This window comes from Capricornis sumatraensis, chromosome 7 (assembly GCF_032405125.1).
Source record: "Capricornis sumatraensis isolate serow.1 chromosome 7, serow.2, whole genome shotgun sequence".
NCBI lineage: Eukaryota > Metazoa > Chordata > Mammalia > Artiodactyla > Bovidae > Capricornis > Capricornis sumatraensis.
Window position 1 is genome coordinate 71795343 of NC_091075.1, and position 14061 is coordinate 71809403.

Consider the following 14061-nt stretch of genomic DNA (forward strand, 5'->3'; position numbering starts at 1 on the left):
TCACTTTCACTTTTCAATCTTCAATAGAATAAGAGGTAAGAATAAATCAATGAACACTTGAAAATATTTTCTACAAGTCTATTTAGTCTCATTTTCTGGTGAAATTTAAGTTCAGCCTCATTAACACTCATGTAAAGAGATTTGAAAGTCCACTTTCTGTGATATTTTTTGTGCTTTGTTGTACAGCTTCCTTCAACTTGGTCATCTGGTAATAGTTCTCCAACAACTTAAAGCCTTCTTATGAAGGATTGCTGTGAATACTCATATCTGCACATTTCTAAAGGTTCCCAGGTGGACAGTTCTCCTCCATGTCAGCGAAAGTCCAGTTTTTCAATCTTTGGGCTAGATGCAGTTGTTTTTAACAGGATAGTACACCTTAAGGATGTATTTATCCATTACAGCATTTAATAAGTTGATTTTAATTGCTATTTGTTTGTTTCTAACCCCCTCTAGACCATAAACTGTGAGATCGGGGACTGTGTCTATTTAGTTCTTCTTTGTCTCCTTAACCTGACACATAGTCAAAATGTCAGTCCCTCAGTCATGTCTAACTCTTTGGGACCCCATGGACTGTAGCCTGCCAGGCTCCTCTCCAGGGATTCTCCGGACAAGAATATTGGAGTGGGCAGCCATTTCCTTTCCCAGGGGATCTTCCCAACTCAGGGATCAAACCCACATCTCGTGTCTCCAGCACTGCAGGAGGATTCTTTACCGTCTGAGCCACCGGGGACACATAGAAAGAGGTAAATTAATTATAGGTGGAATCACTTTGGAGAGTGGTTATGAAGCCCCCCACAGCAACTGCCACTTACCTGTGAGATCCAGCGTTCTGTCCACAAAGACCACTGATGCCCTGCCTGTGGCAGTCTTCCTCCTGTTCTTGGCAGGAGCAAAATTGGCCAGATCTGCAGCGATGATCCGACTGAAGGAACCTACAGCAAAGCACTCCTCTCGTACCCCTAAATGCTCACACAGGGAACTGAGCCCTGACACCAGGCACCTAATCTGCAGCAGCAGCTCAGGGGTCAGGGCAGTGGCATCCACCTCAGCCAGGCTTCCCAGCCTCCTTCTGTCAGGTCGGGCACTGTTGAGGATATGCACATCCTGGGGTAACAGTGGGAAAAGGGAAGCAAAAGCTGGAGTCAGGGCAAGGTGGGGAGCCACAGGGGCGAGTAACAATGGTATGTGCAGCACCTCAGCTGTGTAGTTCATGTTGCCCATCCACTCACACAGCTTCTCCTCCAGTTGCTCGAACACTGGCTGCTGCCCTTCCAACTCGGCTGCCGCCGCCGCCGGCACATGATTAGCCGTAAGATGGACTGCGTGGTTCACAGCCGTGACCACCACACAGTACTGGAAGTGACTTCGGCAGATGATGTCCCGCAGGGTCTCCACGATCCGGCCTTTCAGCAGGGAGCTCAACACAAACACTGCCTTGGGCTGCTCGGCTCCGCCACCAACTGCGGCGGGCTCGAACTCGCGCAGGTAACACGCAGGGCTCCCCACCGCCTCCAGCAGCCTCGAGGACCCGCAGCCCCAGTGCAGGCTCTCCGCGCAGGCGGCGTCCAGGTAGACCACGGCCCGTTTCATTTTGGCCAGCACCTGCTCCCAGGCTTGCTGGGTAAAGGACAGCACGCCTGGAGTGTTCATTTTTGGGAATTCGCAGACTCGGGGCACCGAGTGCAGGACTCACAGCTTCCGGGAATTGGGCTTCAAGCGACATTGACAGTCAACACAGTACACGTGGGGCGGCCTCTGACTTGTCCAGTGTGGCGCAAGGTAATGACGCCACGGAGCGTGATTGGCTAGTCAGGAAATCCGTCGCGGAAGAATTGTTTACGGCTGAGACGAAATGGGCGGGGCTCCGAGCCTCCAGGGTACCACGGTAGGTTTGTGGAAGTGGGAAGGCGCTGAAGAAATAGCTGAGGAATTTTGTCCTCCTCTCCCTCTCTGCTCAGATTATCCTTCGCTGCTCCTTGAGAAATCTGAGAAGTGATAAAACCTAATTTGAAATATGATGTTTTTCATGGATCTGAACACATGTCTTTAAACGTACTGCCACTTTGCCCAAATTAAGAGCGGCCAGAGATTAAAAACAACCAACTACTGTGAGGTTTTGTTGTTTATAGATTACTATCCCATGCATTTGATACAAACCTGTAATACACATACCAGTTTCGCTTTCACTTTCTCTATCTTCCTTCCCGCCTCTCATTGACACTAAATCTTGACCTGCTTCAAAATTCGAGAATCCAGTCCTTTCTCCTCATCCATCTTTTTTCTCACTGCCTTAATCCACCGTCGTCACTCAACTGGACAATAGCAGTGACCACCCCTCTCTTAGGGCTTTCCTGGTGGCTTAGAGGGTAAAGCATCTGCTTGCAATGCAGGAGACCCGGGTTCAATCCCTGGGTCGGGAAGATCCCCTGGAGAAGGAAATAGCACCCCACTCCAGTACTCTTGCCTGGTAGGCTACAATCCATGGGGTCACAAAGAGTCGGACACGACTGAGTGAGGACACCTTACCCCTCTCTTGTCGTTTCCCAGTTTCCCACCTCTTCACCCTTTGATTCACTTTCCTTCCTAGTAAACTAAGCTTGTTCAGCCAATTTTCTGTTTAAAACCTCTCCTAGCCCAATTGCCTACAGATCCAGCCAAAGCATTATAATGGCACCAAAAACCTTCACAATTTTTCAGTTTCTCTCCAGCCATTTCTAGCTTAGAACGTTAAATGCCTGCACAATGAAGTCAACAGATTGAGCCCGGATTGCATCATAGGTTCAGTTTGTTGAATCACTATTTATTAAGCACTTATTGTGATCACTGAGCTAGGCTCCAAAACAGTAGTTAATGAGATATATTACATGATCTATGAAAAATATACACCTCTGCTAAGTACTTGCCATATCATGGAGTAAATTTTAACATACTTGTTTTCCTTAACGTATCTGTTCTACTAGATGGGGCACTAGAAGCTTGGCTTCCCCAGCACTAGAAAATAACAGGTACTAAATAAATGTTGAATAAATGTTTGTTGAATTCATATCATTATAAGAAATAATATATTCATTCAAATTTTAATGCATATGTACAATATTCCATACATTGTGTTGGGCACTGAAGATAGAGAGAGTAATGGCATAAACATCACCGAGTTGGGTCAAAACCTACATCCCGACTTGAACAGCACTGGGAAGTCCTGAGTAACAGCAATCTGGAGTCCCACTGGGGAAAAGGGTCCTGGGCGATGCGTCCACTCCATGGGTGAGACTTCAGATTGCAGTTTGCGAGGTGGAGGCAGGCTCCCATTTATAATCCCAGGCTGTAAACTAATATCATCATCAGTTGCGGGCGCTAGTTAAGCCCCCAGGGGCTCAAGAAATTCTAAGACCCACTTCCTTTTTTATCTAAGGTACTGCTTGACTTGCTGGTAACAGTTGGTGTGCTTGCAGGCAGGCTCATAGTCCAGGCAGGGTGCAGGCAGGTTGAAAGTTGGTCAGAGGCCTGTTGTCCTACTTTCTGAAGCCTGAACAAGACTTTTAATTTCCCTAACACACACAAGTAAAGCAAGCAAATGAAATAAAACATTACAGAAGCAATTTTTTTAAAACTTTGAGCTATAAAGTGGGAAAAATAAATTCTAAGCAAAGGAAAAAGGGAAGTGGTCAGAAGTTTCATATAGGACATAAGTTTTTATTTGTCTTCAAAGAAAACCAGGTGTTAACCAGGTGTACAGGATGAGGAAGGGCATTCCTGGCAGCCCAAGCAAAGAGTGAAGCATAAACAAAGGTACAGAATTATGAAACCTTACAGTATGTTCTTTGGAGCTACAAATGGTTTACTGTGGCTTGAGTGTCTTCTTTAGAGAGAGGCCCATGAAGACATAGGAGCTAGGATATAGAAAAGAATGGACTATATTAGAGTAAGTCTTATTTCCTTATTCTAAATAGTAGCAGCCAATGGGGAGCTATTAAAGTACAATCTCTTGGTAACCCTATGCTGGAAGTTTGGTTCCAGTACAGCCCCTGCCCTGACATCTTACAAATAACAAAATACCATATGCTCATCTGTTATATAAAATGCTGTAATATTTGCATACAGCCTGTGCACTGTGCACTTTAAATCAGGTTTAGGTTACTTGAAATGTCTAATACAAGGTAAGTGCTATGTAAATGTTTGTGAATATGATGTACAAGCTAAGTAAATAGCTGCTGGTACACAGCAAATACAGGTTTTGCCTTCTGAAACTTTCTGATTTTCTTTTCAAATATTTTCTATCCAAAGTTGGTTGAGTCCATGGATGTGGAACCCACCAATATGGAGGATCTCAATGTATTTTTAGGAGCAGAAACATTTATTCAGATATTCAGTTTAGGGGAAAAATATTCTAAATGGAAAATAGTTTGAACGGAGTAAGATTTAGGGCAGGAAGTGCAGCTAGAAAAAAGTAACAGCAATACCTATGGAAAACAGCACATAAGAATAGTACTAATAAAGAGAGTAGATAGCCTGGGATTTATGAAAAGATGTTAAGAAGATAGAGACACAATTCAGGTAACTAGATTGACAAAGGCAGAGGCAGAGGGAAAATCACAGATTAATGGCCAGCTTTCTATTTGGGAGACTAGTAAGTGGCAGTAACTGAGATGTGGAAAAGCAGATTGGAGAATAAATATACTGAATTTGATTGGGACATGTTTTTGTTTCTGTTTTTTTAACTGTGGAAAAATATGTGAAATTTACTGTCTTAACCATTTTTAAGTGCACAGTTCAGTATTTTCAGTTTTCCAACCAATATTCAGAACGTTTTTGTCTGCTGAAACTGAAACTCTATTAACAATTCTCTAGTCCCCCCAACCCCAGCAACCACCATTCTACTTTCTGTTTCTATGAGTTGGCTATTCTAGGTCCCTTATATAAGTTGAATTATATAATATTTATCTTTTTGTGACTGACTTATTTCACTTAGTAATATCCTTAAAGTTTCTCCATGTTGTAACATGTGCAAGAATTTCCTTTTTTTTTTTTAAGGCTGAATAATATCCCCCTGTCTTTTCATACTGTTCATACAAATAGATGGGGAAACAATGGAAACAATGAGAGACTTTATTTTCTTGGGTTCTAAAATCACTGCAGATGGTGACTGCAACCATGAAATTAAGAGATGCTTGCTCCTTGGAAGAAAAGCTATGACCAACCTAGATTGCATATTAAAAAGCAGAGACACTACTTTGCCAACAAAGGTCCATCTAGTCAAAGCTATGGTTTTTTCAGTAGTCATGTATGGATGTGAGAGTTGGACTATAAAGAAAGCTGAGTGCCAAAGAACTGATGCTTTTGAACTGGGATGTTGGAGAAGACTCTTGAGAGTCCCTTGGACTGCAAGGAGATCAAACCTGTCAATCCTAAAGGAAATCAGTCCTGAATATTCATTGGAAGGACTGTTGTTGAAGCTGAAACTCCAATACTTTGGCCACCTGATGCGGAGAACTGACTCATTGGCAAAGACCCTGATGCTGGGAAAGATTGAAGGTAGGAGGAGAAGGGGACAACAGAGGATGAGATAGTTGGATGGCCTCACCGACTTGATGGACAAGAGTTTGATCTGGGAGTTGGTGATAGACGGGGAAGCCTGATGTGCTACAGTCCATGAGGTCACAAAGAGTCAGACACGACTGAGCAACTGAACTGACTGAATAGCCCCCTGCATACACCATTGTGTCTACTGTATTTTGTTCATTCATTCATCTCAATAGACATTTGGATTGCTTTCATGTTTTGGTATTTGTGAATAATCCTACTAGGAACATGGTATACAAATATTTCTTTAAAATTCTGCCTTCCATTCTTGTGGATATATACCCAGAAGTAGAATTGCTGAATCATACAATAATTCCCTCTTTACCTTTTTCAAGGACCCTCTGTTTCCACAGCTGCTGGATACCATTTTACATCCCCACCAAAAGTGTAAAAACATTCTAATTTCTCCGCATTCCTGCTAACACTTGTTATTTCTGTTATTGTTATTGTTTTGATAATAGCCTTTCTATTGGGTATAGGGGCTTGTGGTTTTAAAAGTACCATGGGACATCCAGGTGGAAACATGTATCATGGTAAACAGTTGGATTATGATTATGGATTGCAGGAGAGATGTCTAGTAACTTGGGAGTCATTAGCAAATGGATGTGCTTGAGATTGCTTGTGCATAAAGAAAACCAAAGACAATGAGGGTGATGGACAGATCTCTGAGCAACATTTCTGGATCTGCAGATGAAGGGAAGCCACTGAGGGAATAATTTTGATAAAGGCATAATTTTATATAACATCTTCAAGCTACCTATCTTTCAAGTCTCCCCCGGTAGGAGACAAAGATACCTTTAACCAAGGAAGTATATCCAGGCAAAAACTCAGTTTGCAAGCATGAAAGGAAGAGGTATTTTAAAGAGTAGTTATTAGTGATTTATGGGCTTCTCTGCTTGTGAAAATCTTTATTTTCAAAGCTTAGCTCAAATGCTACCTCTACCACGAAGGTGATTCTGATACATTGATTATTATTTGTCAGTTCTTCAGTTTAACTAATGCCTTGAAAGAAAAGCTCATTTCAGGCAGCTGAAAGGAGAAAGAGGCTCCTCAGCAAATGGCAATTGGCCTCTCATGAAACTATCAAGTTTGTTACAGACTTACTGAATGGTAAATAGATAGACAGGACTGTGAGTGCTCGCCTTATGAAACTCTCAAGCAGAATGTAAAATCTTTATTTCATTAGTGTCAGCAGAGGCTAAGATCTCCTTAGTACTAGGCACAACACCAGGAATTAGAATGACACATAAGAAGATGCCCTTTTGGAGAGAGGACATGGTGAAGAATCTTAGGAAAACAGAGATGTAGTTAAATAATCACTATACGATGTGATAGACACATGCCACGGAATCGGCCCACTGTACAAAAAGGAGTATTTAGCTCTGCACTAGCTACTCCAGAATAACTCTAACCTCATCTGTTTATCTTCATCCTCCCTCCCTCTCTCCACTCCGGCTATATTTTGGGTTCCTTGAAAGCCCCAAGTATGCTTCTGCCTCAGGGTCTTTGCACATGCTATTCTCTCCATCTGATAAGGCTTCTCCCAGAAATTCACAAGAGTTTACTTCTTTCCATTCAGGTCTCTACTCTTCTACAACCTCATTAGAGTGGCCTTTCATAACCACATAAGATTACGTCCTATCCCTCTTCATCATTTTTCTCTGGATCCCCCTTTCCTGCTTATTCTATCGTCCTTATCACCATTTGACATACTGTACATTTACATGTTTATGATCTGTCTTTCTCATTAGAATGAAAATTTCATGAGAAGAAGGACTTTGTTTTACTCACTGCTGAATTTACATAGTTTAGAAGTGTCTTTGGAACTTGGTAGGCCCTCCATATTTATAGGATAAAGAAATGGGGTTCAGGAAAGATTTTAAAAGTTGATTGTATCTCAACAGACTTCAGAAATATACAAGGGATTATCCTCTGCAGATAAGGGAGACTGAAAATAGCAATAGAGGAACATTTAATGGTGCATGCAAGCATGCTAAATCTTCAGTGGGGTCTAACACTTTGCAGCCTTACTCAGTAGCCTACCAAGTTCATCTGTCCATGAGATTCTCTAGGCAAGAATACTGGAGTGAGTTGCCATGCCCTCTTCCAGGGGATCCTCCCTACCCAGTAATGGAACCTGTGTCTCTTTACTGCTGAGCCTGTGGAAAAGCCCAATATTTAACGGTAATGAGGATAAAAGCCACATGACTTAAATAACATAAGATGCTGTGGCATTGGTGGTATAAAAACATTTTATGCTTCTATTAAGACCCACTTTTCCCTTATAGGAGAGTTAATTTTTTACCACCTTTCTGACTTTCTCAAAACACCGAGCCCTCTTTAACGGTGGGGGTGGAGGGCTGTGTTTTACTCATATTTTTATCTCCCAAGTTCTTAAACAGCATATATTCAATTACTGTTAAAAAAAAAAGAAAAAAATATCATGAAGCACTTAAGAAATGGACATAGTTTGACATACATGAAAACAGAGAGGATCTTCAAGACTTTGCTGAGAAAAAAAAAGGCAAACAAGACAAGTACACAATAATATATACAGTTTTGTACACTTTCAGTTCAGCTCAGTTCAGCTGCTCAGTTGTGTTGGACTCTTTGTGACCCCATGAACAGCATGCTAGGCCTCCCTGTCCATCAGCAACTCCCAGAGTTCACCCAAACCATGTCCATTGTGTCGGTGAAGCCATACAACCATCTCATCCTCTGTCGTGCCCTTCTTCTCCTGCCCACAATCTTTCCAGCATCAGGGTCTTTTCAAATGAGTCAGCTCTCCACATCAGGTGGCCAAAGTATTGAAGTTTCAGCTTCAACATCAGTCCCTCCAATGAATACCCAGGACTGATCTCCCTTAGGAAGGACTGGTTGGATCTCCTCGTAGTCCAAGGGAGTCTCAAGATTCTTCTCCAACACCATAATTCAAAAGCATCAATTCTTTGGCACTCACCTTTCTTTATAGTCCAACTCTCACATCCATCCATGACCACTGGAAAAACCATAGCCCTGACTAGATGGCCCTTTGTTGGCGTTTTAATATGCTGTCTAGATTGTCTGCTTTTTAATATGTTGTCTATACAAAAAAGATCTTCATGACCAAGATAATCACGATGGTATGATCACTCACCTAGAGCCAGTCACCCTGGAATGTGAAGTCAAGTGGGCCTTAGAAAGCATCAATATGAACAGAGCTAGTGGAGGTGATGGAATTCTAGTTGAGCTATTTAAAATCCTGAAAGATGATGCTATCAAAGTGCTGCACTCAATATGCCAGCAAATTTGGAAAACTCAGCAGTGACCACAGGACTGGAAAAGGTCAGTTTTCATTCCAATCCTAAAGAAAGGCAATGCCAAAGAATGCTCAAACTACCACACAATTGCACTCATTTCACACACTAGTAAAGTGATGCTCAAAATTCTCGAAGCCAGGCTTCAGCAATATGTGAACCGTGAACTTCCAGATGTTCAAGCTGGTTTTAGAAAAGGCAGAGGAACCAGAGATCAAATTGCCAACATTCGCTGGATCATGGAAAAAGCAAGAGAGTTCCAGGAAAACATCTATTTGTGCTTTATTAACTATGCCAAAGCCTTTGACTGTGTGGATCACAATCAACTGTGAAAAATTCTGAAAGAGATGGGAATACCAGACCACCTGACCTGCCTCTTGAGAAACCTATATGCAGGTCAGGAAGCAACAGTTAGAACTGGACATGGAACAACAGACTGGTTCCAAATTGGGAAAGGAGTACGTCAAGGTTGTATATTGGCACCCTGCTCATTTATCTTATATGCAGAGTATATCATGAGAAATGCTGGGCCGGAGGAAGCACAAGCTGGAATCAAGATTGCCGGGAGAAATATCAATAACCTCAGATACACAGATGACACCACCCTTATGGCAGAAAGTGAAGAGGAACTGAGAAGCCTGTTGATGAAGGTGAAAGAGGAGAATGAAAAAGTTGGCTTAAAGCTCAACATTCAGAAAACGAAGATCATGGCATCTGGTCCCATCACTTCATGGGAAATAGATGGGGAAACAGTGGAAACAGTGTCAGACTTTATTTTCTGGGACTCCCAAATCACTGCAGATGGTGATTGCAGCCATAAAATTAAAAGACGCTTACTTCTTGGAAGGAAAGTTATGACCAACCTAGATAGCATCTTCAAAAGCAGAGAAATTAGTTTGCCAACAAAGGTCCGTCTAGTCAAGGCTATGGTTTTTCCTGTGGTCATGTATGGATGTGAGAGTTAGAATGTGAAGAAAGCTGAGCACTGAAGAATTGATGCTTTTGAACTGTGGTGTTGGAGAAGACTTGAGAGTTCCTTGGACTGCAAGGAGATCCAACCAGTCCATTCTAAAGGAGATCAGTCCAGGGTGTTCTTTGGAAGGAATGATGCTAAAGCTCAAACTCCATTACTTTGGCCACCTCATGCGAAGAGTTGACTCATTGGAAAAGACTCTGATGCTGGGAGGGATTGGGGGCAGGAGGAGAAGGGGACGACAGAGGATGAGATGGCTGGATGGCATCACAGACTCAATGGATGTGAATTTGAGTGAACTCTGGGAGTTGGTGATGGACAGGGAAGCCTGGTGTGCTGCAATTCATGGGGTGGCAAAGAGTTGGACATGACTGAGCAACTGAACTGAACTGAGGTTGGTCGTAACTTTCCTTCCAAGGAGCAAGCATCTTTTAATTTCATGGCTGCAATCACCATCCGTAGTGATTTTGGAGCCACCAAAAATAAAGTCAGCCACTGTTTCCGCATCTATTTGCCATGAAGTGATGGGACCGGATGCCATGATCTTAGTTTTCTGAATGTTGAAATGTTTCTGAATGTTGTACACTTTAAGGCTCATTAATCTCAGGTTCTTCCACAACGATATACTTGAAGCAACTATGTATAAAATTTCATAATGCTGCACGTGAAACAGAAAAACAAGACCTACTTCTGGAAAGGAGGGTAGTGGATGAGTTCTTTTTGACAAGGAAAACGCATGCTTGATTTTTTGGTTTGACTTTTGTTTGCTGTTAAAACTAATTTTTCAAGAACGTGAGCATGAGTTAGATTTCTTCTGTGATGAGATACAGGGACCGATAGGGTAACGATTTTATATCACTTCTGATACAAGTGAAAAATGAAACGCTTTTCAGAAGATTTAGAAAAACAGAACAGGTAGAGAAGAGAATGCAGGCATCAAAGTCAGAAAGTAAGAATGGTGCTGTCTCCAGCAGTAGAAACACAAGCTATCAGAGTCCACATAGGGGGAGGGAAATTCTAGCCAACGTAGAACGTCAGGAGATAAAGCCACGCTAAAACGCCGGCGGGATCCCATGGCGGGGGGCGGGGCCCGCCACGACGCGCACGCGCACCAAGACTCAGGTGGCCGCCGCCGCGGAAGTGAAGCCGCCTAGAAACGCCGCGCCGCTTTGGTGCTGCTGCGCGTGCGCGGGCGGAGGGCGCCGGAGTCGTCTGCTTTGCCGCCTCCGCGGCTGTCTGCCCTGGATTTCAGTCTCTTGCTTCCTTCGTCCGCTCGCCGGCGGGTTCGCGCCCCTCTCGAGCCCCTGGTCAGCGAGGCAGGGGAAGGGGTTGGAGGGGGCTGTTGATCACTGCGCTTAAGTTGTGCTCGGAGCGGCCATGTCGGCCGGCGAGGTCGAGCGCCTAGTGTCGGAGCTGAGCGGCGGGACCGGAGGGGATGAGGAGGAAGAGTGGCTCTATGGCGGTACGGAACTTCCTGTCCCTTCTCTCTCTCCCGGGTTCTCTCAGGCTTCCCCTCCCGACCCGCAAACTGCCGGCGTCCCGGGCCCCTCACGCCGCCGCCTGCGGCCTTCCGTGCGGAGCTTCCTGCGGCCTGCCTTAGGCCGAGCCCGGCGTGCGCGTTCCCCGCCCCCCTCCGCCTCCTCCCGCCCAGCCCACGCCCCCAACGCGCAACGACCCAGCGGCTGCGGGGCCGGGCCGGGCCGGGCCGGGCCGGGCCGGGGACGCGGGGTCGGAGCCCAGCCTCGCCCTCCTCCGCGCCCGCCGTTCTCGGCCACCTCGCCTCGGCACTCTTGTATCGATTCTGAGCTTTGTTGGCGTGTTTCTTGTTGCCCTTTGACTGTAGGATGCCCTTCTTGTCCCACAAACAGTCATTCTGTAATAATAGCTAAATAAAGTTAATGCTGTAAAACTAACGTCTTGTTTCTTGATGGTCAGTTTGTGTGGAATGCACCTGCAAGGGTACCTCCTTGTCTGAAAGTCGTGCTTTAAAAATAATTAATTAAAAAGAGTGAGAGAAAGAGATGGAATACATTATGGCCCATAAAGAAAACCCCGAATGTCTCCTGTATTAAGGTGAAATTTTTCTTTTTTAAGAGACTGCGCTTTAACCCACGTAGAAGTACCTCATGTCCCTCAGGCTTATGGTTTTCAGTATCATCTCGTGTATCTATCTTTTTTACAAAATGAATTTACTGCATCTTTTGCTTACCCGTTGAAAGAGAGTTGCTTGACATTTGTTTTTTAACTTCCATGAAGTCACAGTACCTTTTTGTCTGTTCGTGCTAAGTTTGAAAGTTAATGTTTGTTTCGTGCCTAAAGGGCATATTCTCGATTGTGTTTAGAGTAGTCTAGTAAAAGTGCATGTTTGGGCACCTTGCTGCTCCTTGATGTGACTGACAAATGTTGATTCTGGTAAACTTGTAAAATACATTACCTTTGGTGCAAGATTTAGCATTAGTTAGTACTCTTTGAAATATAACTGTATAGAGTTTCTTTTACAAAGACCTAGAAATCTTTACTTAAAAGTTGATTTTTTAAATTTTATTTTTCATTAGAAACATAATCTTGTTAAGTCATTCTAAGGTGATCTAACTTTGGATGTGCTTATAGGCCCATGGGACGTGCATGTGCACACTGATTTGGCAAAGGACCTAGGTTAGTGCTTGTGATGATCACTTCAGATTTTCATAATAATGGTTTCTTTAAGAGTGATTAGTTTGTTAATTTTATTTATGTATGTATGTATTTTTTTTGGTAGATGAAAATGAAGTTGAAAGGCCAGAAGAAGAAAATGCCAGGTTAGTGAAATTTCTTGTTGATACTCAACAAAGATTGTGTGGTACAGTGGTCCTGTCAACAGACTGTCAACATTATTTGGTTATAATCATTGCTTGAATGAGATTGGAAGACACTTGAGTCCTTTATAGTTTATTACTATTTCAGGATGTACTCTTACACCAATTCTGTTTGCTAGTAGCTTAGGGGACAAACAGGTTTTGAGGTAAGGGTTTGAATATTTTTCATATTAAGTAACTTCATAACCTTAAGTGAGCTCAGTAGTGGAGTATACGGTATAACCATTACACTAAAGTAAAGAGTTATTTGGGTAACTACTTTTACAACTTAAGTATTTCAAATGTAAAATTAAGTGTGGAATGAATGAATTTCTTATAAGATTAGAAGTGTTTGTTAGATTATTAGAAAGGTGTGAGTGTCATTTATCGAACATATTAGGGAGCTAGAAACTTACCCTAAATTCAAAATAGCTCATTGATACAGGTATGTGGATACACGCTGACATTACTCTGACCGGATTCCTTAGTGTCTTATAATGGGGGAGGCACGATTGCAAAAAGGACTTTTAAAGAATATTTGGGTTTAAAAAGAGGAGGAAATGCCACCTCACATCCACTGCTGCTGCTGCTGCTGCTAAGTCGCTTCAGTCGTGTCTGACTGTGCGACACCATAGATGGCAGCCCACCAGGCTCCCCTGTCCCTGGGATTCTCCAGGCAAGAACACTGGAGTGGGTTGCCATTTCCTTCTTCCAGTGCATGAAAGTGAAGAGTCAAAGTGAAGTCGCTCAGTCGTGTCTGACTCTAGGATGGTTGTAATCAAGACAGGTAGTAACAGGTGCTCCTGAAAATACAGAGAAATTTTAACTCTGATGGTAGAATTGTAAAATGGTGCAACTACTATGGAAAACTGTCTGATAGTTTCTCTAAAGGTTAAAATGTAGAGCTGTCATATATACATGATCCAGGAATTCTACTCCTAGATACATTCTTTAGAGAAATTAAAACACATCGCAAAAAGTTTTATGTGAATGTTCATAGCAGCATTATTCATAATAGCCATTAAATGATGAATGAACAGATTTAGAAAAGTGATATATTCATAAATTGAAATACTATTTGACAGTGAAGAGAAACGAGGTACTGATATGTTAGAACACAGGTGAACCTTGAAAACATTATGCTTAGTGAAAGAAGCCAGGCACAAAGGACTACGTATTGCGTTTCTAATTATATTAAGTGTACACAATAGGTAAATCCAAAGAGACAGAAAGTAGTTAGTAGTTACTGGGGTAGGAAAAATGGAGACCAACTACATATCTGTAAGATTTCTTTTTGGGATGATGGAAATGTACTGTAATTAGATAGATACAGTATTCTGTCTTCATACTTAATCTTCTGGTTGTATGCTTCAAATGA

At 42.8% G+C, this 14061-nt stretch overlaps 2 protein-coding genes across 23 annotated transcripts in view; one reads left to right on the plus strand and one right to left on the minus strand.

The window, feature by feature from the left end:
* The window catches only part of SCFD2 (sec1 family domain containing 2), a 397757-nt gene extending 396107 nt beyond the window's left edge, over window positions 1–1650 (minus strand). The window contains exon 1 of the mRNA XM_068975329.1: window positions 813–1650. Within this exon, the coding sequence (XP_068831430.1) occupies window positions 813–1650 (838 nt within the window). The remainder of the gene's footprint in view (window positions 1–812) is intronic.
* A 9401-nt stretch (window positions 1651–11051) lies between these two features.
* Window positions 11052–14061, plus strand: part of FIP1L1 (factor interacting with PAPOLA and CPSF1) — a 78304-nt gene continuing 75294 nt past the window's right edge. For 12 of the 22 annotated variants that reach the window (XM_068974865.1, XM_068974867.1, XM_068974866.1 and 9 more), the window contains exons 1-3: window positions 11052–11311; window positions 12460–12504; window positions 12608–12647. In XM_068974865.1, coding sequence (XP_068830966.1) covers window positions 11227–11311; window positions 12460–12504; window positions 12608–12647 — 170 coding nt within the window. In that variant the 5' untranslated portion in view covers window positions 11052–11226. The remainder of the gene's footprint in view (window positions 11312–12459; window positions 12505–12607; window positions 12648–14061) is intronic. The other 10 variants (XM_068974877.1, XM_068974871.1, XM_068974873.1 and 7 more) reach the window with 2 other exon arrangements.